This window comes from Sphaeramia orbicularis, unplaced genomic scaffold (genome assembly GCF_902148855.1).
Source record: "Sphaeramia orbicularis unplaced genomic scaffold, fSphaOr1.1, whole genome shotgun sequence".
NCBI classification, from domain to species: Eukaryota; Metazoa; Chordata; class Actinopteri; order Kurtiformes; family Apogonidae; genus Sphaeramia; species Sphaeramia orbicularis.
The window spans coordinates 44,740-68,668 of record NW_021941667.1 but is presented as its reverse complement, the minus strand read 5'-3'; the positions used below and the strand labels follow the sequence as shown (position 1 = coordinate 68,668).

General features: G+C 36.4%; 1 protein-coding gene across 1 annotated transcript in view; it reads right to left on the bottom strand.

The window, feature by feature from the left end:
* LOC115416759 (putative histone-lysine N-methyltransferase PRDM6) overlaps positions 1-23,659 on the bottom strand; it is a 39,656-nt gene extending 15,997 nt beyond the window's left edge. The window contains exons 1-3 of the mRNA XM_030130619.1: positions 23,545-23,659; positions 19,376-20,104; positions 7-54 (exon numbers count right to left, since the gene is read on the bottom strand). Coding sequence (XP_029986479.1) covers positions 7-54; positions 19,376-20,102 — 775 coding nt within the window. The 5' untranslated portion in view covers positions 20,103-20,104; positions 23,545-23,659. The remainder of the gene's footprint in view (positions 1-6; positions 55-19,375; positions 20,105-23,544) is intronic.
* Between the last annotated feature and the right edge of the window lie 270 nt (positions 23,660-23,929).

The following is a 23,929-nucleotide window of genomic DNA, read 5'->3' as shown; positions in this document are numbered from 1 at the left end:
AGGGACCGTGCATGGGACACTCCCCGTTCCGGTTATCAGCGCACATGTCACATCCTGGAAACGAGGAAGAGGGCGGAGTCAGAAGGAGCGCCACGAAAAAACAGACGAATATCAGAAAAGACCGACTTATGAAGAAGAAAAAAGAAAGAACACAACAAAAACATCAATAATAAATAATTAAAAAGAGGGAGAATTTGACCAAAATAAGATGAAAAGTGACCAATAAAAGTGAAATAATCCAATTTAAAAACAGAAAGAAAGACGGATTTAAGAATATTTTACCAAGAAATCAGGAAAATATGTCAATAATAATAATAATTAAAAAACAACTTAAACACAAAAAAGAGGATGGAATTAAAGAATGGAACAAAGAAAACAGGAAAATGTGACAAAAACAAACAAGTTAAAAGCAGAAATGATGGAATATTTGACAAATTAATCTGACAAATATGACCAAAAAAACAAAAAAGAAAAAAAAAACATGACTTTTTGTTATTTGGTGACTTATCTGGTTAAATAAGTCATTAAGAAAAAGATGAATTGAAAAAAAAATGTAAAAAATAAACAGGAAAAAATATCAACTTAAACACACAACGGACGGATTCAGGAAAAATTAACCAATAAATATATTTAAATATATTCAAAAAAGTTCAATAATTTAAACTTAAACACAAGGTTTTTTATAGATTTGACCAAAAAAAACCTAAAATGTGTTCATAAAATATAATTTAAACAGAGAAAAGAAAGAATTAACGAAGATTTCCCCAAAACAAAACAAAAACCTGTGAATAAAATACATATAAATGAAAAACAGATTTATCTTTAAAATGATAAACAACCTGTTTAAATATAAAACTAATATAACACGAAAGAACAAAAAAAAAAACAAAAAAAAAAAACAATATTAGTGAATATGAGTACATTTGTATGACGGCGTTAGGAAAATAAAAACACCTGACACTATGAGAATAAAGTCGTAAAATATCGACGTAAAACCCGTAATTTTAGGAGAATAAAGTCAGATTTTAAAAACTAATTCATTGATTTTTTTTCCTGATTTCGTGACTTTTTCTTCAACTTTTGTTCCGTTTCCTTATTTTGTTCACGTTACTTATTATTTTGTTGATTCATTTTCATTTTTGTTCAATTGTCATTCGTTTTATTCTCTCTTCCTCAATTCTATAAACTTAATTATACATAATTAAAAATATATATATATATATAAAAGTTTGTTTTTTTATGTGAAAGTCACTGTTTTCAGCCCCGATAATCATCTGTCATTAAGTGGCTCCAGTTAATTAACATCCAATGAACGTCCATTACTGTCAGATGGCATTCTGGGTAAATGTTGACACTCCATGATTCCCAGAATGCCTTGCTCTCAGAGGCCGGAGGTGGGTTCATGGACACTCAGACCAGTCGGACGTATACATATAAACACTATGGGTTGGTGTTATTCAGGTTCCGGGGTTCCTGTTCTGTCCAGTCACATGTTCAGGTTTGACTCCTTAAAGCTGTTTTTTTCCGTCTTTCGTGGACTTTTCGCTCAGACTTTGACTGGTTTTGGACACGTGGACACAGTCGGTTCACGACTAGAAATAAATATGATGAAAAACACTATTAAAATAAAAGGTTCGGGGGTGATTATGTGGATAAAAACATCACATAAAAACTGAAAACAGTGAGTTTCACATCAAAAAACAAATTTTTGTTTTGTTTTACATCATGTGTAACCAAGTTCATAAAATTAAGTTAAAAAAGAATAAAATAAGCAAAAAATGAACAAAAATGAAAAGTAATCAACAAAATAATAAGTAACATGAACAAAATAAGCCATAAACTGAACAGAAGTTGAAAAAAAAAAACACAAAATAGCAAAAAAATGAAGAAAACAAATCAAATAAGTAATGATGAAGTAAAAAAAAAAAAAAAAAAAACAATTAAAATGAACAAAATAATAATAACAATAATAATAATAATAATAATAAGGTTGATTTGTTTTTATATTGAGTCAATGATACATTTTGCTGAAAAATTCACTTTTTCTTCAGTTTTGTCTGTTTTCATAAAATGACCTTTGACCTTTGAATTGACTCTGACGACTAATGATGTTAAAATGTGAATTATTTTGTTTTAATTTGAGGTAAAACGTACAAAAACAGAGTCACTGGATAGAACAGGAGCCCCGGAACCTGAATTACACCATACCCATAGTGTTGACATCTACATGTCCGACTGGTCTGAGCGTCCATGAACCCACCTCCAACCTCCCAGAGCAGGGCATTCTGGGAATATGTGGAGTGTCAACATTTACCCAGAATGCCATCTGACAGTAATGGACGTTCATTGGATGTTAATTAACTGGAGCCACTTAATGACAGATGATTATCGGGGCTGAAAACTCCCAGCGCGACCGCGACCCTCAAACAGGAAGTTCATGGTGTTTTTCTGCGTTTTTCCCAAAATTAAATCTGTTCCGTGACCGAAGTGACACGTGTGATGGATCGGACCACATTACAGCGGATTATGGTCATTTATAAAACACACCGTCACGCCGCAGCCAATGGGAAACAGGCCCGACGGTGCGTTCAGGGTCAGCTGGAAAAACGGGAAAACGCAGAATTACACCGCCTAAAAAAAATCCACTTCAGATCCAATAAAAATACGACTTTTATGTGTTTACACGACTGGAATCACTGCACTTTATCTATAATTAGGTTTAATTTACCATGAAAATATGGTTGAATGTATTAATAGTAATTTAATCCCACATTTGAAAAAACTACAGCTTCATATGAGACTAAAATATAAGAACAAAAACACAAATATTATATAAAAAAGATAATTTTATCCTGAACAACAAAAACAAAAACAGTGCAACAAAGGCTGATCTGTTGAATTTATGAGTAATTTTTATTTATAAATCTGTTTATGTTTTATTATATCCTCTTATCTGATATAAAAACTAACTTTTTAATGTTAAACTCACTGTTTTATAAACGTCTATAATTATGTTTTTGAATCATAATCTGGTTAAAATCACCTGTTTACTGTTAATATTAAATATATGTCGTTTTTATCTGTCTTTTATTATTACTTTAGTCTTACACACACACACACACACACACACACACACACGTGATAACAGAGGAAATATGTGCAGAAAATAATCAGTATTTCATATTTTTTACAGGTTAAAGTAAATATTATTTTCACGTCTGTCCAAGCAAGGAAAAAAATCTAAGAAATAATCAGAAAAACATGATGTGTGTTGAATAAAATCCTGATTAATCTCACATTAAACACAAGAAATAAGATTTAACGTCTGTTCACTATTAAATAAAACCATTCACTACATTATAGATGATTATAGATGATAATAAATGAAAATAAATCTCTATTAAAAGGTTTAAAGATAAAGTAAATTACCTGACATTTAACAGATAAAAACTGGGTTTTTAAAACTATGATTAAAACCTAAATAATAAACTCACTATATATATAAATATATACATAATGTATGGATTATTGGTATAAAATTATATATGATATTTATTTTATGGAAAGACTAACATTATCATTCAAAATGCAATTGGAAAAGTTTTTGAGACTGTGGGTTAAATGGATTAGACACATTAGACCCAGGAGACCAGATTTGCTGTAACTTAGTGAAATATCATATGGATTGTATTGTGTGTGGATCTTGAAGGATGGATGAGTGGAAATGACAGCCACTGTTCAACTGTTCAGTAGAACATAAACCTGTTTCAAATATGGTGGAACATGTACGGGAGAACAGAGGTTGGAAGATCATCGCTGTTGAAACATGTCTTAAAATGTAAAATGCTGGACTATGTATGACCTCCCTGATAAAAATAAAATTTAAAAAAATATATATAAATATATACATAATGTAGTATTGACTTTTATTTCTGATGCTGCAATAAAAAAGGGGATTTTTTTTTTTTTTTTTTTTACTAATTCTGTTACTTATTAGATTTATTTGTATTTAATTCATTTAGTTTCTGTTAAATCATCAGATTTACTGACTTATGTTATAGAACATATTTTATTTTAATACTTTCTTTCTGTTTTACATGAATTATTTTATTCATATTTTATTCTCGTTTGTCTCATTATCAGTTTATTAATCTTCATAAAAGTTTAACTTCATTTTGTTTTTATTATATTTTAAATCCTGGTTTTACACTTAATTCTGTCGTTGTCTGATTATTAATCATTTGTATTAAAGTTTAACATCAGTTATTATATTATTCTGTTCAATATCAGTTCATTTATTTTATTTGTTATTATTATGGGATGCATTTACCTTTAATCTTACCTTTGTTTTTTGTTTTTTTGTATTTTATCTAATTCTGTCATTTTTCTGTTCATTAATCGTCTGTTTTAACTTTTACCTAAAACATGAAACTTCAGTCTGAGTTGAATTTTCTGTTGTTTCTGTTTTATTTTATTTTATTTTGTCTGTTGTAGTTTTAAATCCAAACATCTTTAATCTTTCTTTTCTTTCCATTCCGTTTCTTTCTCTTTTTTCTTTTCTTTTCTTTTCTTTTCTTTCCTTTTCTTTTCTTTTGATTCATCTCTGTTGTAGTTTTAAATTCATCTTTAATGGTGATTTTTTTTTCTGCTGTTGGTTTCTTGCTTCTGATTGGACGCCGTCGGCCTTAGGGGCGTGGCCTGTCACTAACGACGTGCAGCTGTTTCCGTCCGTCAGACGGATGAACTGCCGTTGAACTTGTTATGGCGTGTTCTGCTGGCGCTCCATCACTCAAACCCACCGTTCTGTTACATCCATCGCCAGTGTTTAGACGGCGCCGCTGCGGACGCCGTTTACGACACCGCCGCTGCCGCTCAGGAAAAACGCCTGAGGCCTTAGAGTGGGCGTCGGTTCTGATCCGGAAAACCCGCCTTTAAACACTTTCACAGCCTCACACGTGTCCGAGCGTCCACGCCGTTTATCTGAGCGGCGTCGGCGTCGATGCAGGAGGTGGAGGACGAACGCTTTGACGAAGCCGACATGTTCACGGGTTTGGTTCTGGTCCAGATGAGACCGGATCAGACCGGACCGGACCACACAGCGAGGACGAGCGCCACCGATGACGCCCAACAAACCCACCGCCGTTCAGCCTCTGGACCTGGTTTGAACAGAACCCACAACCCTCCACCTGGTCCACACCCCTAACACAGGCCCAGGTCTGGTTCTGGATCTGGTTCTGGATCCGACTGCAGAACCTGGAGAACTCCTTCTATTCTCCACACTTTAGGTCTCCACTTTCTTGCCAACTTCAAACACAAACCCACCAACATGGACCCGACCCGCTCCAGTTGTACACCCAGACCAGAACCACCAGAACATTTGGACCCACAGAACCTGGAACGTTTCAGACCCGCTCCAGTTGTACACCCAGACCAGAACCACCAGAACATTTGGACCCACAGAACCTGGAACGTTTCAGACCCGCTCCAGTTGTACACCCAGACCAGAACCACCAGAACATTTGGACCCACAGAACCTGGAACGTTTCAGACCCGCTCCAGTTGTACACCCAGACCAGAACCACCAGAACATTTGGACCCACAGAACCTGGAACGTTTCAGACCCGCTCCAGTTGTACACCCAGACCAGAACCACCAGAACATTTGGACCCACAGAACCTGGAACGTTTTAAACAGAAGTTTGACACAACGGGTCCACTTCCCATGAAACGACAACGACAGCATCGAAAACACAGAACCACATAATGAGGCCCGGTTCGGTTTGGTCCAGTTCAGTTCGGTCCGGTTTGGTTTAGACACAGAAACTAAGATGAAGAAAACGGGTTAAAAGAATGAAGTTAAATGAAGGTTCAAAACTTCACATTCAGCCCAAATGGATCTGAAGTGGGCCGGACCAGAACCATAATAACACATTAGTCCATAAATAATGAAGGTTTTAGAGAAAAAAAAAACATTAAATTATGAAAAGGTTTACATATAAAAAAAAAAGATGTGAATAACCTGAAAAAACTGAGATTTCATAAGAAAAAAAGTCACATTTTAACAACATTATGAACGAACTTATAATTTAAACATGAGTTGGACACAATGTTACACAAACATTTAAGAACAGGTAGAATATTATTAAAATGATGGAGTTTGAAACTAAAATATGAACAATTGCTACAAATTAAGTCTCAGCTCATTATTAAAACAATGAACAGATCACAGCAGATCTACGAATAACACCACAAACATTTAATAACGGAGAATATCAGTACAAATACACGTCAGTTCGTTCATATTTGTTCAGTTCGTTCATATTTGTTCAGTTTGTTCATATTTGTTCAGTTTGTTCATATTTGTTCAGTTTGTTCATATTTGTTCATATTTGTTCAGTTTGTTCATATTTGTTTGGTTCGTTCATATTTGTTCATATTTGTTCAGTTTGTTCATATTTGTTCAGTTTGTTCATATTTGTTTGGTTCGTTCATATTTGTTCATATTTGTTCAGTTTGTTCATATTTGTTCGGTTCGTTCATATTTGTTCAGTTTGTTCATATTTGTTCAGTTTGTTCATATTTGTTCATATTTGTTCAGTTTGTTCATATTTGTTTGGTTCGTTCATATTTGTTCATATTTGTTCAGTTTGTTCATATTTGTTCAGTTTGTTCATATTTGTTCATATTTGTTCAGTTCGTTCATATTTGTTCATATTTGTTCAGTTTGTTCATATTTGTTCATATTTGTTCAGTTTGTTCATATTTGTTCATATTTGTTCGGTTCGTTCATATTTGTTCAGTTCGTTCATATTTGTTCGGTTTGTTCATATTTGTTCAGTTTGTTCATATTTGTTCAGTTTGATCATATTTGTTCATATTTGTTCAGTTTGTTCATATTTATTCATATTTGTTCAGTTCGTTCATATTTGTTCAGTTTGTTCATATTTGTTCAGTTTGTTCATATTTGTTCATATTTGTTCAGTTTGTTCATATTTATTCATATTTGTTCGGTTCATTCATATTTGTTCAGTTCGTTCATATTTGTTCAGTTTGTTCATATTTGTTCAGTTTGATCATATTTGTTCATATTTGTTCAGTTTGTTCATATTTATTCATATTTGTTCGGTTCGTTCATATTTGTTCAGTTCGTTCATATTTGTTCAGTTTGTTCATATTTGTTCATATTTGTTCGGTTCGTTCATATTTGTTCAGTTTGTTCATATTTGTTCAGTTTGTTCATATTTGTTCATATTTGTTCAGTTTGTTCATATTTGTTCATATTTGTTCAGTTCGTTCATATTTGTTCAGTTCGTTCATATTTGTTCAGTTTGTTCATATTTGTTCAGTTCGTTCATATTTGTTCATATTTGTTCAGTTCGTTCATATTTGTTCAGTTCGTTCATATTTGTTCATATTTGTTCATATTTGTTCAGTTTGTTCATATTTGTTCGGTTCGTTCATATTTGTTCAGTTTGTTCATATTTGTTCGGTTCGTTCATATTTGTTCAGTTTGTTCATATTTGTTCGGTTCGTTCATATTTGTTCAGTTTGTTCATATTTGTTCGGTTCGTTCATATTTGTTCATATTTGTTCGGTTCATTCATATTTGTTCAGTTTGTTCATATTTGTTCAGTTCATTCATATTTGTTCATATTTGTTCGGTTCGTTCATATTTGTTCAGTTTGTTCATATTTGTTCAGTTCGTTCATATTTGTTCATATTTGTTCAGTTCGTTCATATTTGCTCAGTTCGTTCATATTTGTTCATATTTGTTCGGTTCGTTCATATTTGTTCAGTTTGTTCATATTTGTTCAGTTCGTTCATATTTGTTCATATTTGTTCAGTTTGTTCATATTTGTTCGGTTCGTTCATATTTGTTCATATTTGTTCGGTTCGTTCATATTTGTTCATATTTGTTCGGTTCGTTCATATTTGTTCAGTTCATTCATATTTGTTCATATTTGTTCGGTTCGTTCATATTTGTTCGGTTCGTTCATATTTGTTCATATTTGTTCGGTTCGTTCATATTTGTTCATATTTGTTCGGTTCGTTCATATTTGTTTGGTTCGTTCATATTTGTTCATATTTGTTCAGTTTGTTCATATTTGTTCGGTTCGTTCATATTTGTTCAGTTTGTTCATATTTGTTCGGTTCGTTCATATTTGTTCATATTTGTTCGGTTCGTTCATATTTGTTCATATTTGTTCGGTTCGTTCATATTTGTTCAGTTTGTTCATATTTGTTCGGTTCGTTCATATTTGTTCGGTTCGTTCATATTTGTTCGGTTTGTTCATATTTGTTCGGTTCCTTCATATTTGTTCAGTTTGTTCATATTTGTTCGGTTCGTTCATATTTGTTCAGTTTGTTCATATTTGTTCGGTTCGTTCATATTTGTTCAGTTTGTTCATATTTGTTCGGTTCGTTCATATTTGTTCAGTTTGTTCATATTTGTTCGGTTCGTTCATATTTGTTCAGTTTGTTCATATTTGTTCAGTTTGTTCATATTTGTTCATATTTGTTCAGTTTGTTCATATTTGTTCATATTTGTTCAGTTCGTTCATATTTGTTCAGTTCATTCATATTTGTTCAGTTTGTTCATATTTGTTCAGTTCGTTCATATTTGTTCATATTTGTTCAGTTCGTTCATATTTGTTCAGTTCATTCATATTTGTTCATATTTGTTCAGTTTGTTCATATTTGTTCGGTTCGTTCATATTTGTTCAGTTTGTTCATATTTGTTCGGTTCGTTCATATTTGTTCGGTTCGTTCATATTTGTTCGGTTCCTTCATATTTGTTCAGTTTGTTCATATTTGTTCGGTTTGTTCATATTTGTTCAGTTTGTTCATATTTGTTCGGTTCGTTCATATTTGTTCATATTTGTTCGGTTTGTTCATATTTGTTCATATTTGTTTGGTTCGTTCATATTTGTTCATATTTGTTCATATTTGTTCAGTTCATTCATATTTGTTCATATTTGTTCAGTTTGTTCATATTTGTTCGGTTTGTTCATATTTGTTCGGTTCGTTCATATTTGTTCGGTTCGTTCATATTTGTTCAGTTTGTTCATATTTGTTCAGTTCGTTCATATTTGTTCATATTTGTTCGGTTCATTCATATTTGTTCATATTTGTTCGGTTCGTTCATATTCGTTCATATTTGTTCGGTTCGTTCATATTTGTTCAGTTTGTTCATATTTGTTCGGTTCGTTCATATTTGTTCGGTTCGTTCATATTTGTTCAGTTTGTTCATATTTGTTCGGTTCCTTCATATTTGTTCAGTTTGTTCATATTTGTTGGGTTCGTTCATATTTGTTCAGTTTGTTCATATTTGTTCGGTTCGTTCATATTTGTTCATATTTGTTCAGTTTGTTCATATTTGTTCAGTTTGTTCATATTTGTTCAGTTCGTTCATATTTGTTCATATTTGTTCAGTTTGTTCATATTTGTTGGGTTCGTTCATATTTGTTCAGTTTGTTCATATTTGTTCAGTTTGTTCATATTTGTTCAGTTCGTTCATATTTGTTCATATTTGTTCAGTTCGTTCATATTTGTTCAGTTTGTTCATATTTGTTCAGTTTGTTCATATTTGTTCAGTTCGTTCATATTTGTTCATATTTGTTCAGTTTGTTCATATTTGTTGGGTTCGTTCATATTTGTTTGGTTCGTTCATATTTGTTCATATTTGTTCGGTTCGTTCATATTTGTTCAGTTTGTTCATATTTGTTCAGTTTGTTCATATTTGTTCAGTTCGTTCATATTTGTTCATATTTGTTCAGTTCGTTCATATTTGTTCAGTTTTGTTCATATTTGTTCGGTTCGTTCATATTTGTTCAGTTTGTTCATATTTTATGGTTGAAGGATACTTTGTAAATGTAAACACATTGGGTTTATGTTCATGACAGATTGGAAGACACTTTATTCAGTTTGATCTGTTTTTGACAAAAGAACCTTAGAATTGACTCTGAGCTTTAATGAACATCTACATGATCAGTCAATTAAATATAAGAAAATACAGGATTTACAGTGAACTGCCATAAAAGTCGCAGTGGGTCCTTCTGGGTTAAAGGAAAGCTGGAGTGAATGTTCCTTCAATCTGAAACATCACATCTAATCCTGGCTGTTCCGTCGGTAACTTCGGTTCTGTCCTGTTGTGGAGTTCAGCGGCTCTGTTCAGACTGTAGGGAAATGTGGTCAGATCCAAGTTTTTCAGCCAGTATTATATGAAGTATTAAATGATAGTGCAGTATTACAGTACACTATGAAACAGCTTAGATCAGTAGATGGTTTTGGTTTTTGAGGGTTAACTGAATAAACTCAGGGTTCTGGATGGGATGGAATGATCAGCTCTCCTCATTTTCAAATATTCTGCTCATTTTTCCTCAGATTTTTAGGTCACGTTAACCTCATCTCCAGACCCTGAACGTTGTTTTCTAAACCAACAGAATGAACCGATGTTTGAGTCTGAAAACCGATTCACTGGTGAACAAAAAAAAATGAAGACAAACGGTTCACTTCAGTCTGGTCTGCTCGTCCTTCAGTTGAAGCTCAGTGTCGCTTACGTCCAAAAAAATGGTCCAGTTCTTTCAACATAAATTCGTCCTCCGTTCCACTTTCAGAAAATGCTCAGTAACCTTATTGTACCAACGAAACAAGAAAACCTGTCCCTTCAGTTCAGTGTACCAGTTAGTCCAGTGGTTGTGTTTTCAGTTAATGAACTGTTCATCTGGTTTCTGTGATTTCACAGCAGAATGTGTGACGGCATTAACCCATAAAGACCCAGCATTATTTTTGTGGCATTTTTCAAATTAATTTTTCTCTATTTTAAACTTTTCTTAATTAATTTATCACCATTTACTCTAATATCATCCTCTGAATTTTGCATTTTTAAGTGAAAATCAAGTATTTTCCTATATTTAATGTACTGATTATGTAGATGTTTATTGAAGCTCACATTAAAGTTGAGGGGTATCATACTCAAAACAGAGAAAAATGAAGAAAAAGAAAAATTTTCTGCAAAATATATCATAAACTGGGCATAAAATAAGCATGTCCATCCACTGTCATTGATCCAACTCCATGGGTTTTACTGGTGAATCAATGTTGTAGAAGATGACGGTGTTTCCATGGTAACTACGAAGCCTCTGAACGTCCAAATGGGTCATATCTGATGACCATGAAAAGATGAAGAACTGTATTTTACACCAATTATTTCATGTATTGACAGGATGAGTGGATCAGCAGATATGAAACAGTTTAGATCAGTAGATGATTATGGTCGCCGGTGGGTCTTTGGGTCTTTATGGGTTAAACTGAACTGTGTCAGTGAAGGAGCAGATCTGAAAACAGCTGTCAATCAAACCACATTCAGCCTTTGGACCCATCCTCCAATCAGCATGCAAAAGCTCAGCGTCCGGCCCAGCCAAGCTCCGCCCACAGCTCCATTCACCTACAGAGACACCGAGCGTCTGAGGGCGGGACAACAGGTGTGATGTGTCCAGTGCTGGTCCAGTTTGTAGTGGTTTTAAACCAGTTCCACTCAGTCCCATTGAAGTGCATGGACCAATGAGAAAACACCGACACGGGAATGGAGGAGAAGTGAACAACATCCAGTCCACTGATCTGGGATCAGACTGAGTCTGAACCAACCGGTCTGAGAGATGAACGAGTTCCAACACATTTGGAGTCAATGAAATGAAAACAACTGAACAGATTTGAGCATTTAATGGGAGTCATGTTAGGGTCAGAGGAGCTTCACTGCAGTCTGTGAAAACAGCTGTGGTTCAGAGGTGGTGGAGACCAAAACAGAGCTAAAAGGTGATGGTAAAGGGTCCGTGTAACTGTTGGACTTACTTTTCAGAAACGGAAGAAAAACCAGTGGGTAATTTGATTTTTGTTTTAAAATAGAAAAATTAAAATTGAATTTCAAGGCATTTTTCTTTTTCAGAGTCAAAACCGATAAACCAAATTTAAAAAAAAAAAAAAAAAAGTATTGATTTTTGTTTTCTCCAATAACAATAAATAAAGTTCGTACCTGACAGAAATGGAAAAACAGACCAAAAACACCTGTTTTTTTCCGTTTTCTCAGACTGGACGTCATTTTTAAGGAAACAGCGCTAATGCCATCGAGGTCACAAAGATTCTTACGAACAATGGGTTTGTACGAATCTTCCAGTTTATATGAAATCTGGAGTTCGTAGACATTCGTGGAGGGAGCGTGTCTACGATGTCCAGATTTCGTACAAACCCATCGTTTATGTTGCTTTCATCTCGTTGCTGTTTTGCTTTTTAAGCTGTTTTTTTTTTCTTCTTGTGTCTTTCACGTTGTTTTTGTTTTGTAAAATCTTGTCAATTATGTAATTTCTTTGTCATTCTTTGTTTTTATATCATTTATGTTTTTTTCTTGAATTTTTTTTTCTTATGTCTTTTGTCATTTTCATATTGTTGTCATTTTGTTCCTGTTTTCTTCTTATTTTATCTTTGACTGTTTGTTACATTCTTTACATCACTGTTTTTTTTTTGTTTTTTAAAATCTTTTTGCATCTTTTATAAATGGTTTAAAACCATGAAAAAATGTCTCATTTACTGAACTTTCACTTTAAAGTTGACATTTATGGCAATAATTATCGACACTGACATGAAAATGTTTATTGCGTTTATTGGAGTCAGTTTTGAACAACATGAACCAGGTCATAGTCGGTTCAAGTTCTCATCGTTTTAGTTGAACTCCAACTGTTTTATTTTTGCATTTTCTCACTTTTTCTTCCGTTAAACCAACTGTTTTTTTTTTTTTTTACATAAACAGTTTTGTTTTTACACCCAAAACAAACCAATATGTGCATTTAATGACGTCACGTAAAAAAACAACAGGCTCGACTGCTCAGGATTCGATGGTTTCAGGTGATCCTGAAGGGGACCGTGGTGCATTCAGGGACCAGGTTAAAGCAGTCCAATGTTTTATCATCACATTTATTACAATATTTATTCAAATATCTTGAGAACTCATGTGATGTCTCATTTAATCTGTTTCAGATGAATCATTTTAACTCTTTTATGATGGATTTAATTTCATATTTATCATAAACACAATTTTCGGACTCTTTTTTCCCCCAAAAACACATCATTATTTGGGTTTTTCTGGGTTATTTTTTCTAATATTTTTCTGTTTTTTTGGATGAACACACTGAGCAGACGTTAAACCCAAACACATGGACTCGACTTTTAACAAACTGACAAAAGTTACTGTTTAAAACCTGAAGTAAAAAGAATTAACTGAACTATCAACACGAACTCAACAGTAAATCAAACTAAAGACTCAAACGCACGTTTTAACGTCGACCACAGACTTAATGAAGTGAATTTAACACAAACGTCACAGGATTTAAAAACAGGTTCATTTAACTCAAACAGAAAATCAGCTTTAACTTATATATTATGTTATATTATATTATATATGAACTTACATTGTATTAATAGTCTTATAGTTATATTTGTATTATTTTCTTATGATTCACTTTTTTTTCATTTAGAAATTTATTTTGCAAATCACCGTGTAACTCTGCTTCAATTATTATTATTATTATTATTATTATTATTATTATTGTTGTTGTTGTTGTTGTTGTTGTTGTTGTTGTTATTTATCAAGGGATTAATTATTTGCATTTTGATGTTTTATGGTGTGTTCGTTGTTGGGGTTTATATCACAATAACTCTGCTTCAGTTATTATTAGTAGTAGTAGTGGTGTTTCAGAGCAGATTATAAAGTGAAAGTACAGAAAACAGATCATAAATGTGATGTTTGTCTAAATCTGTGAAAAAACCAGGCCCTGTTGCATCATGGGAAATGTAGTATTCAATGGTTTATATGTTTTAATTTGACTCGTACAAACTGAAGTTCTTAAAAATCTGTCTCATGTTGAAGTTTTACTCGTGCTCGGTCTTTTTTTTTTGCTCTCTAACGTAGAAAACATGTAAAACCAGCTCCATTTTATGCCGTCACTTCCACAAACACAACGATAAAAAGTTCTTTAATGGATCCATCAGCGATAAAAATAATATTCTATAATAAAACATCCCTCTGTGCAGTCACGCCTTTTATTTTTAACAGATTCTCTTCAGTTTTACTGAAATAAATGAATAAATATTTCTACTTTTGTTGTTTCCACTGTGACTTTTTTCATCATTTAACTTTCTGTAATTAGTCAACACTCGTTCTTTATATAGAAATTAAATAAAAACAGATTTTTACATCAGACTTTATCTGAATATTTTTTATATAAAATCATCTGAAATATTTCAAATATGAACCTGAAATGGATGAAAACATTAAACAAATGCACTGAAGTGGAGCTTAAAGGCTTTATATTCATTTTATTTTCCTGTGATTGTTTAAATGTCAGTTATTAAAGATTATTTAACGCAACTTTTATTAATGAAAACAGGGAGGAAACATTGAGTTTATAGGTGATATTTTATTATTCATTCTGTTTTATATGTTTTATTCACGTGTCGTTCAGCGTCACATGGTTTTCATCTGATTGTATTCAGTGTCGTCTGGGTTTAAAAATTAAAGATTATTATTATTATTATCATTATTATTATTAATAATATAAACTACTATTGCTATTATAAATCCAGCTCCACATTTACGGTTCAGTGTTTTACTGATGATATTAATAAAGATGAAGCCGTTCTAATATTTACTGTTATTTTTAAATCATTTAACATGAATTAAAAGACAAATCTAACTCCACTGACAGTCATTTACGCTTCTTTTACAAATATTACTCATTTTATTGATCTTATAAATTTGTTTCCAGGCAGATGTTACAATATAGAAACAGTATTAAGTTTTATTTAAGTAGAAATTCAGTCCAAATATTATTCTTTTAAGAAAAACGGTGTGTTAAGTAACAATATTTCTTTTTTTTTTTTTTTTAGTATTTCACAACATTTCACTGCTTTTCTGATCAGATTTAATAACTGCTGATAATAGTGGTGGTTTTTAAGTGATTAATCAGTATTTATTATACTATCATCCTCTATATTTCAGTGTAAATCCTGTATTTTCTTACATTTAATTCACTGATCATGTAGATGTTCATTAAAGCTCAGAGTCAATTCAGAGGTTATTAAATGAAAAACAGAGAAAAAGTGAAGAAAAAGTGAAGAGTGAAAAGTTTTTCCGTCAAATCTATCATTAACTGAACAGAAAACAAACATCTACAACCTCATTGAGCTCACGGCACCATTTTTAAACATTTATTTTCTTCATTTTATTGACGACTTTGGCTGTTTTTTGTTAATTTCATTGGCTGTTTAATTATTTTTCTCTTAATTTCTGTTAATTTTGTTGTGTATTTTGCTTGTTTTTCTTCCTTTTCTTGCAGACTTTTGTATTTTTACTTCAAATTTCTTCCGTTTGTGTCTTATTTTGTTCACATTACTTATTATTTTTGCTGATTAATGTTTCAGTTTTGCTCCTTTTATTGATCCCTTTAGCTGTTTTTCTTTATTTTGTCACTTATTTAATCATGTCCTCGATACATTTTTGCTTAGTTTTTCCACATTATTAATTATTTTGTAATTTTTTTGGGATTGATTTTGGTTCATTTTATTTATAATTTGAGATAAACCCAGTGTGTCCATCCGCTGTCATTGATCCAACTCCGTGGGTTTTACCGGTGAATCAATGTTGGAGAAGATGACAGTGTTTCCACGGTAACTAAGGATGCATCTGAAAAAGACTAGTGATGCTGCGGAAAAGATGATCAACTGCATTTTATGCCAATTATTTACATGAATCGACAGCATTAGTGGATGAAAAGTCATTAAAGGTTTTGTATCAGGAGACGATTTGGGTTTTTGAGCCAGAAAAAAAAAAACTCATTATTTTTATTATTATTATTATTATTATTATTATTATTATTATTATTATTGGTGTAATTAATACTGGGGGAGGGGCTTTGACACGGGGGTGTGTGTGTGACTGCTTTATCCCCCCCCCCCCAACACACACAAACACACACAGACTCACACCCCAGAGACTCCACACGGCCGTGTTGGGATGATAAATAGCGGGCCGGTGGCCGCTGGATCGATCCCCCCCCCCTTCCCCTCCCCGTGACCCCCCTACACCACCACCACCACCACCAGGCTCCCCCCTCCCTCCCCACTCCACAAACACAAAACTATATACGGCAATTAATTCCTGCTTGTCCCTCCATCCCTCATCGGTCCTGCCGGCGCGTATCGACGCAGATTACTGCTGATGGTCCGTTTTATCACCGCGGAAAGTACGGCCGAGTACACGGAAAATACACGGAAAATACACGGCAGATACACGGTAAATACACGGCAAATAGACGGGAAATACACGGAAAATACACGGCAAATACACGGCAAATACACGGGAAATACACGGCAAATATGCGGAAAATACACGGAAAATACACGGCAAATACACGGAAAATACACGGGAAATACACGGGAAATACACGGCAAATACACGGAAAATACACGGGAAATACACGGCAAATACACGGAAAATACACGGCTAATACACGGGAAATACACGGCAAATACACGGCTAATACACGGGAAATACACGGCAAATACACGGCAAATACACGGCTAATACACGGGAAATACACGGCAAATACGCGGAAAATACACGGAAAATACACGGCAAATACACGGCAAATACACGGAAAATACACAGGAAATACATGGAAAATACACGGGAAATACACGGAAAATACACAGGAAATACACGGAAAATACACGGGAGTACACAGCGGAGGGGAGCCGACACAGACGCACAGCATTTACGCAAAAGAACAATAAATAATCAAAACGCAAAATATCTTTTATGGCATTTTTTGCTTTAAATTAAGTTCATTTTTGACAAAGTGTAGTTGCACAACATTTACGCATAAATCCACAACATTTACGCATAAATCCACAACATTTACGCATAAATCCACAACATTTACGCATAAATCTACAACATTTACGCATAAATCTACAACATTTATGCATAAAGCCACAACATTTACGCAATAATCTATAACATTTACGCACACAGTGGCATGGAACTAAAGCCAAAAACACCACAAACCATCAGAAACTTTCAGTCCAACACAAATCCAGGTCAAACCCCCCCCCCCCCCCAAATGAAAGCGAAAACAAACCCTCCTCCGCGTGCACCTCAGATCATATGGAGACTGTCCCCAAACTCAGACTGTGCGTCTGTTCTGAGCTTTAACAACGAACTGAAATAATAAAAAATAGAACATTTAACACCTAAATAATAAAACATCAAAAATAATTAAACTAACGCATGAATAGAGTCTGTAGTAAAAATCTGCGTTCGACACATTTTCCTCTTTCTTCAATAAATGAACTGAATAAAATGAAGCCTGATGTCAAATTAATATTTGATATTTTTAATAATTACGGAGCATTTAACAGAATAGAACGGACAGTTTTAATCCGGTTTATTTATTGTTTTATTCTAAATCTGAGCTGCATCATGAACCGTTCAGATAAAGTGTGTTCTAAATGAATCCAAACCTGCTGCAGAGGATCTCAAACCAAACACACGCAGTCAAATATTCCGCATAAACTCAAACTACAGCTCAGACTCTGGGATGACGAAAGTTTCTTCGAAAATAAACCGTGACACGAGCCCGGGCTCAGCGGGGCGCGAGCGGCTGCTGCTGTTGTTTTAACCCGGGACGAAGCGGGACGAAGCGGGACGAAGCGGGACACGCGGATGTAAGCGCGGCTCTGCACGAGCGGACAACTTTAAACAACACAGCGGGGGTCTGAGACGCATGAGCGCGCGCTGTCAATACCTGTCCACGCGCGCACACACCACACCGACACGCGTGAGCACGCACGAGCACGGAAGTAATAAAAGATGAAAAAAAAGAAAAGAAAAAAAGACCAGAGTCAGACCGAAGTGAAACCGTTTATGATTACATTCAAAGCTCATTATTTTAATATCAGTCATTAATTAAAATAAATACATTAAGAAAAGGTTTATCGAAAATAACTCACGCGCATCTTTTTTTTTTTTTTTTTTTTTTTTCACGAACCAATCGATGCGTTTGATTGACACAAATCAGTCATTTCTCCGGCGGACATTAAACACATCACGCTGACAATAAAACGGACACGCCTGAACGCATCATAGAAAACCCTCAGAAGTCCGCACGCGCCACAGGCCTGCTGCCGGTCCGCTGACCTTTGACCTCTGACCCGCGTCCAACACCGCAGCTGTCACATGACCCGCAGGGAAGTCACGCCGAACGGACGCACGTGACGTAAAAGTCACCGTGAAAAAAAAAACAAGAATTCAAACATTTTAAAGACACTGCGTCTGTTTGATTTGATTTTTGAACAGATTTAGGCCTTTTATTCAGATATTTACTGTTTTAAAAAGTAGATTTACACGCAAAGGATTATGGGAATGTTTAGACACAGCATTATAAAAAATAAAAAAGAGAGAAACTTCAGGCCTATTTACTGAACTAAAACAGAAAAGATCACATCAGTTAAAACACCACAAATGTGCAATAAATCATTATTATAATAATCAATAATTTAAAAAAAAATCACTGTATAATAATAAAGCAGTAATTAAGACTATTTATGTTATAATGATAAATAATGTACAGTTTATGATTTAATGATAAATAATTTAAAATGTTCACGTATTGAGCTTTTTATTTCGATCAGTCATTTATTAGATTGTCCTAATGATCAATAATTAAAACATGTTTATATAATAATTAAATCTGAACTGATTCTGATCAATAATTGATCATTTTTAACGTCTGTTAATTTCACTTCATGGAGGATTTAGTTTGATAAAGTGAATTGAAGACCCAGGGTCAAAGGTCATGGAGGCTGTTGGTGGTGCATGATGGGAGTGTGTGTGTGTATGTGTTTCAGTGTGTGTGTGTGTGTGTGTGTGTGTGTGTGTGTGTTTCAGTGTGTGTGTGTGTGTGTGTGTGTGTGTGTGTGTGTGTTTCAGTGTGTGTGTGTGTGTGTGTGTGTGTTTCAGTGTGTGTGTGTGTATGTGTTTCAGTGTGTGTGTGTGTGTGTGTGTTTCAGTGTGTGTGTGTGTGTTTCAGTGTGTGTGTGTGTGTGTGTGTGTGTTTCAGTGTGTGTGTGTGTGTGTGTGTGTGTGTGTGTGTGTGTGTTTCAGTGTGTGTGTGTGTGTGTGTGTGTGTTTCAGTGTGTGTGTGTGTGTGTGTGTGTTTCAGTGTGTGTGTGTGTGTGTGTGTGTGTGTGTGTGTGTGTGTTTCAGTGTGTGTGTGTGTGTGTGTGTGTGTTTCAGTGTGTGTGTGTGTGTGTGTGTGTGTGCGTACTGTTGTTGACTTCAGCTGTGTGGTTGCTCAGGGGGATGATCTCCATCCTCTGTTGTCCGTACAGGTAATAGTCCAGCTCCTCCGCCGTCAGCTTCAGCCTGGACGCCGCCGCCATCGCCGCTCCTCCTCCTTTCCCGCCCTCCTCCACGCCGCCGCCGCCTCCCGTTCCTCCGCCGCCGCTCTTCACGCTGGACGACACCACCCCCACCCCCGCCCCCCCACAGCCCTGCTCCTTGGCCTGGTGGAGGAGTCCCGGGTTGTGACCCTGCTGGTTGTCGGGGGCGACCACCACCACCAGGTCGGCTCCTCCCCCTCCTGGTCCCGTGGCTCCGGCTCCTCCTGGACCCCCGGGGCCCCCGCACACCGGGGCCAACGCCTGCCCGAAGAGCGCGATCTGCTGGGGGACGGGCAGCTGGGACAGGCCGGCGGAGGTGGAGATGGAGATGGAGGAGGGCGGGGTCAGGGCCGCCGCCGCCGAGGAGGCCGAAGACGAGGAGGTGGATGAGGAGGAGGACGAGGAGGTGCAGTGGGCGGAGGACAGCAGGTGGCCGTGCAGACGGGCCGGGCGTAGGGCGTCCACGGGGATGGACAGGCGGTCAGGTGGCGGCGGGGGCGGGGCCAGCGGCGCCTTCAGCTGCGTCTGAGGGAAGAGCTGCTGCCAGTGCTGGAGGTAGGACGGGTCCACCTTCAGGAAGGCCGAGCCGCTGGGGTCGCCCGGCTTCAGCATGTCTGCGGGGACAGAACCAGAGTCAGAACCAGGACCAGGACCAGAACACACAGGTCAAAGGACGGGTCCACCTTCAGGAAGGCCGACCCACTGGGGTCGCCCGGCTTCAGCATGTCTGAGGGGACACCAGAGAGAACCAGAGTCAGAACCAGAACTAGATCCAGAACCAGGACCGGAGTCACAACAAGAGCCAGACCCAGACCCAGGGGTCACCAGCCGGGTCAGACCAGGTTCTGCAGGTGGAGTCAGAAGAACAGTGACATTTCAGACTAAAGAACTAAACGAACCTTAAACCAGGGGGTCCGACATGCGGTCCATGGACTAGAACCGGGTCAACAGAGGGTCCGATCCACCTGATATAACAACTATCAGACCCATGTGATCTAAAGTGGATCAGAACCAGTAACATAAAAACAGAATAACTGAGAAATAATGACAAACTTTTCTCTTTGTTTTAGTGTAAAACAAAATAAAAGGAGTGAAAGTGTTAAAAGTACAAACTCCATTAAAACTAAACTGAATCAAACAGAACCTGGTCAGTAGAACCGGACCCATGTTCTGTCTGCCGTTAAAGCTGAAATATGAGCTGCACCATAAAACGAACATGTGCAAATGATCGACTGAGGCTGAATACGTTCAAATTAAACGGCATTCAGGTTCAGGTTTTTCACATTTTTAATGGACACTTTGAAAATCTAAACATTTTCAAGACGTAATTTCACTTTTTTACTGTAAAACATGGAAACAACTTTGTATTTATTCATATTTACAGATTATTCTGTTTTTATTTTTTACTGAACGAGTTTGACGTCTGTTTCATCACTGAATGAACATGTTAGAAATGGAATAAAATAGAAAAACACAATTATTAAGAAAAAACTATTAAGTATTATAGTTTCAGGTCCTTAAAGTTCAATATTTCCTCAGTATTTACTTTTAACAGGTCCTTAAACGCATCATTTACACTATTTATGACAAAAACAACTGATCAGTAATGGACAAACTGGTCCACGACAGACCACATCAGTCCACATCAGACCACATCAGTCTACATCAGTCCACATCAGACCCCATCAGTCTACATAAGACCACATCAGACTATATTAGACCAGGTCAGTCCACATCAGTCCATGTCAGACCCCATCAGTCTACATAAGACCACATCAGACCATATCAGACCATGTCAGTCCACGTCAGACCACATCAGTCTATATCAGACCACATCAGACCACCTTAGTCCACATCAGACCACATCAACCTACATCGGTCCACATCAGTCCACATCAGTTTATGTCAGTCCACATCAGACCACATCAGTCCACATCAGTCCAGATCCTCCTCGGTTTCCTCTCTGGCCTCAGTCGACCTCTTCCATCAGGTTTATTCTCCAGTTTGGGCTTCATCCAGAACCAGAACCAGAACCAGAACCAGAGGATCAGGTCCGACCCTGATCAGTCTGGACCTGAACGATAAACGCTGACACCTGTCAAACCCCTGAACTTGGACTCGTTCTTCATTTATTTTCATATTTCTTCTTTCTGATCATGTCGACAGATTCGTGTTCAACGTCACATGTTTGTGTCGTTTTTTTTAAAATAATTTTCCCTAAAGCGACAAAATCAATAAAAATCCTGCAACACAAATAAAAACCATCGCACAATATTAGCCGATAAATCGCATTTTCACTGTTACTGTGATATAAATGCCTACAACGAACACACCATAAAACATCAAAATGCAAACAATTAATCACTTAATAAATAATAATAATAATAATAATAATAATAATAATAATAATAATAATAATAATAATAATAATACCTGATGGTGCGTTTAACTGCATGTGCAGTTTTCATTTTGTGTACATGTCAGTTTTTATTTCCAGGGTTTTTTTTTTTTTTTTTTGCTGCAGATGGATGTAGCTCAGACTCACGGTGAGTTCAGGTTCATCAGGACAAACAAACATCCAGTTAATGTCTGTGTTTGACATTTTCATTGTAAATCAAAGCCATGAAGTGGATTTAATAAAGCTGTCGAGGCGCTCAGATTCAGTTTGATGAAGCACAAACAGCTTCACATAAATATGATCGTTGTGTGTAGGTTCAACTAAATCTTTTTCATCTTTTATTGTCATGATGCGTTCACTGTTCATTCATCCTCTAATATTCAGAGCTTCCTCCTCTTTTCTCTGCAGGTTTTTAACTGAATCATCACCAACATCTTTAATTTTAATCCACTGAATCAGTGTCATGAGTTAAAAAGCTCCAATTAAATCCTGACTCACAGTTTTTACTCACGTCTAATTGTACATTTTTAGTATAGAAAGTATAAAAAATGAACTCTTCATCTTCATCTGATGTATTTGAACATAAACTTCAACCACAGATCCATGAAATAGACGGATCCAAACCAGAGGCTCCTTCAGTGGCTTCGACCCTCTGGTTGGAAGTTGGTCCTAAAAATTATTCTTCACTCTTCATCTTTTTTTTTTTTTTTTTCTTTTTTCTCAGATTTACTTTATAAACCATAAAACTACACAGTTTCTCTTCTGTCACTTATATTAACTTTAACATTTACTGAAAATCTGTGTAAGTTTACATTAAATATGTTTCTGCTTCAGTTGAATCTGAATTAAATTGTGTTTTAATATAAATTCACCATCACCGTTAGTGTCTGTTTTAAACTAAATATGAATAAACCCTCTGTCTTACATTTGTTTTTAAAGACACAAAAATTGTTTCTGACTTTTAGAATCAAAAACTTCTTCACTGATAAAACACCGAATAAATCTCAGTTACACTATTTTTTTTCCGTCGAAATGAAAATGAACTACAAATCTGAACATTAATAAAAGTTGATCTAATTCCTTTACTTTTTTTTTTTTTTTTTTTTTTTTTTACTTTTACTTAATAAACTGAACTGTTTTTCTTCTGTTTTTCTTCTTATTTTCCGTCGAACAGGAGTTTCGTCTCTCTGTAAATAAAACCAGACCGGGTGGATGAACCCTTCAGCCCGTAAAACCCTCTGTCTGATCCGGCTGCGGCTCGGATGACCCTCCGCTCTGGTCCGGCTCGGTCCGGCTCGGTCCGGCTCCGCTCCGTCCGCTCACCGCGGACTTTACGCACGCCGAGCGCAAAACACGCACCAAGAAAAGCAACTTAATCCCGCTCAGGTTCGCACACTTTTGGAGAAGATGGAAAAATGCCTGAGAGTGAACAGGAAAAGTTGGATGCGTCCGGAGGAGCGGCTCCGTGGAGGCCCCGGGGCGCAGGGAGGTCCGTGCCCGGGCAGAGGCACCGCTCGGCGGGTCGAGCCGCGGGGACGCACCGCTGGGTCCCCACACACACACTCACACACACACACACACACACACTCACACACACACTTCCCCGGGACGTGTCTGTGTTTGTAGCCGGGGTAGAGGCGGCTCAGAGCGGCTTACTGCTGTCAGAGTGCACGGCTCCTGGACGCGGATTTCCGGGCAGCGGTGGAAGGTCGGTCCCTCCTCCGGGCTGCGGTGAACCATCGATGGAAGCCGGGACACGGTCAGTGCGTCCTGCGCGTCTGCGGAGCCACAACTGGAGATGGAGGCTGGTCCTCCTCCTCCTCCTCCCTCTCTCTCTCTCTCTCTCTCTCTCTCTCTCTCTCTCTCTCTCTCTCTCTCTCTCTCTCTCTCATTCACACCTACTATTTCTCCTCGGTCTTTTTCCCTCCTTCCTCTTTTTCCTGTTTTCCCTCCTGCTCCTCACTCCCTCATCTCCTTCTGTTTTATCTCATTTTGTCCTCCTGCAGGTCCGGTTCACTTCAGGTCCGGTTCACTTCAGGTC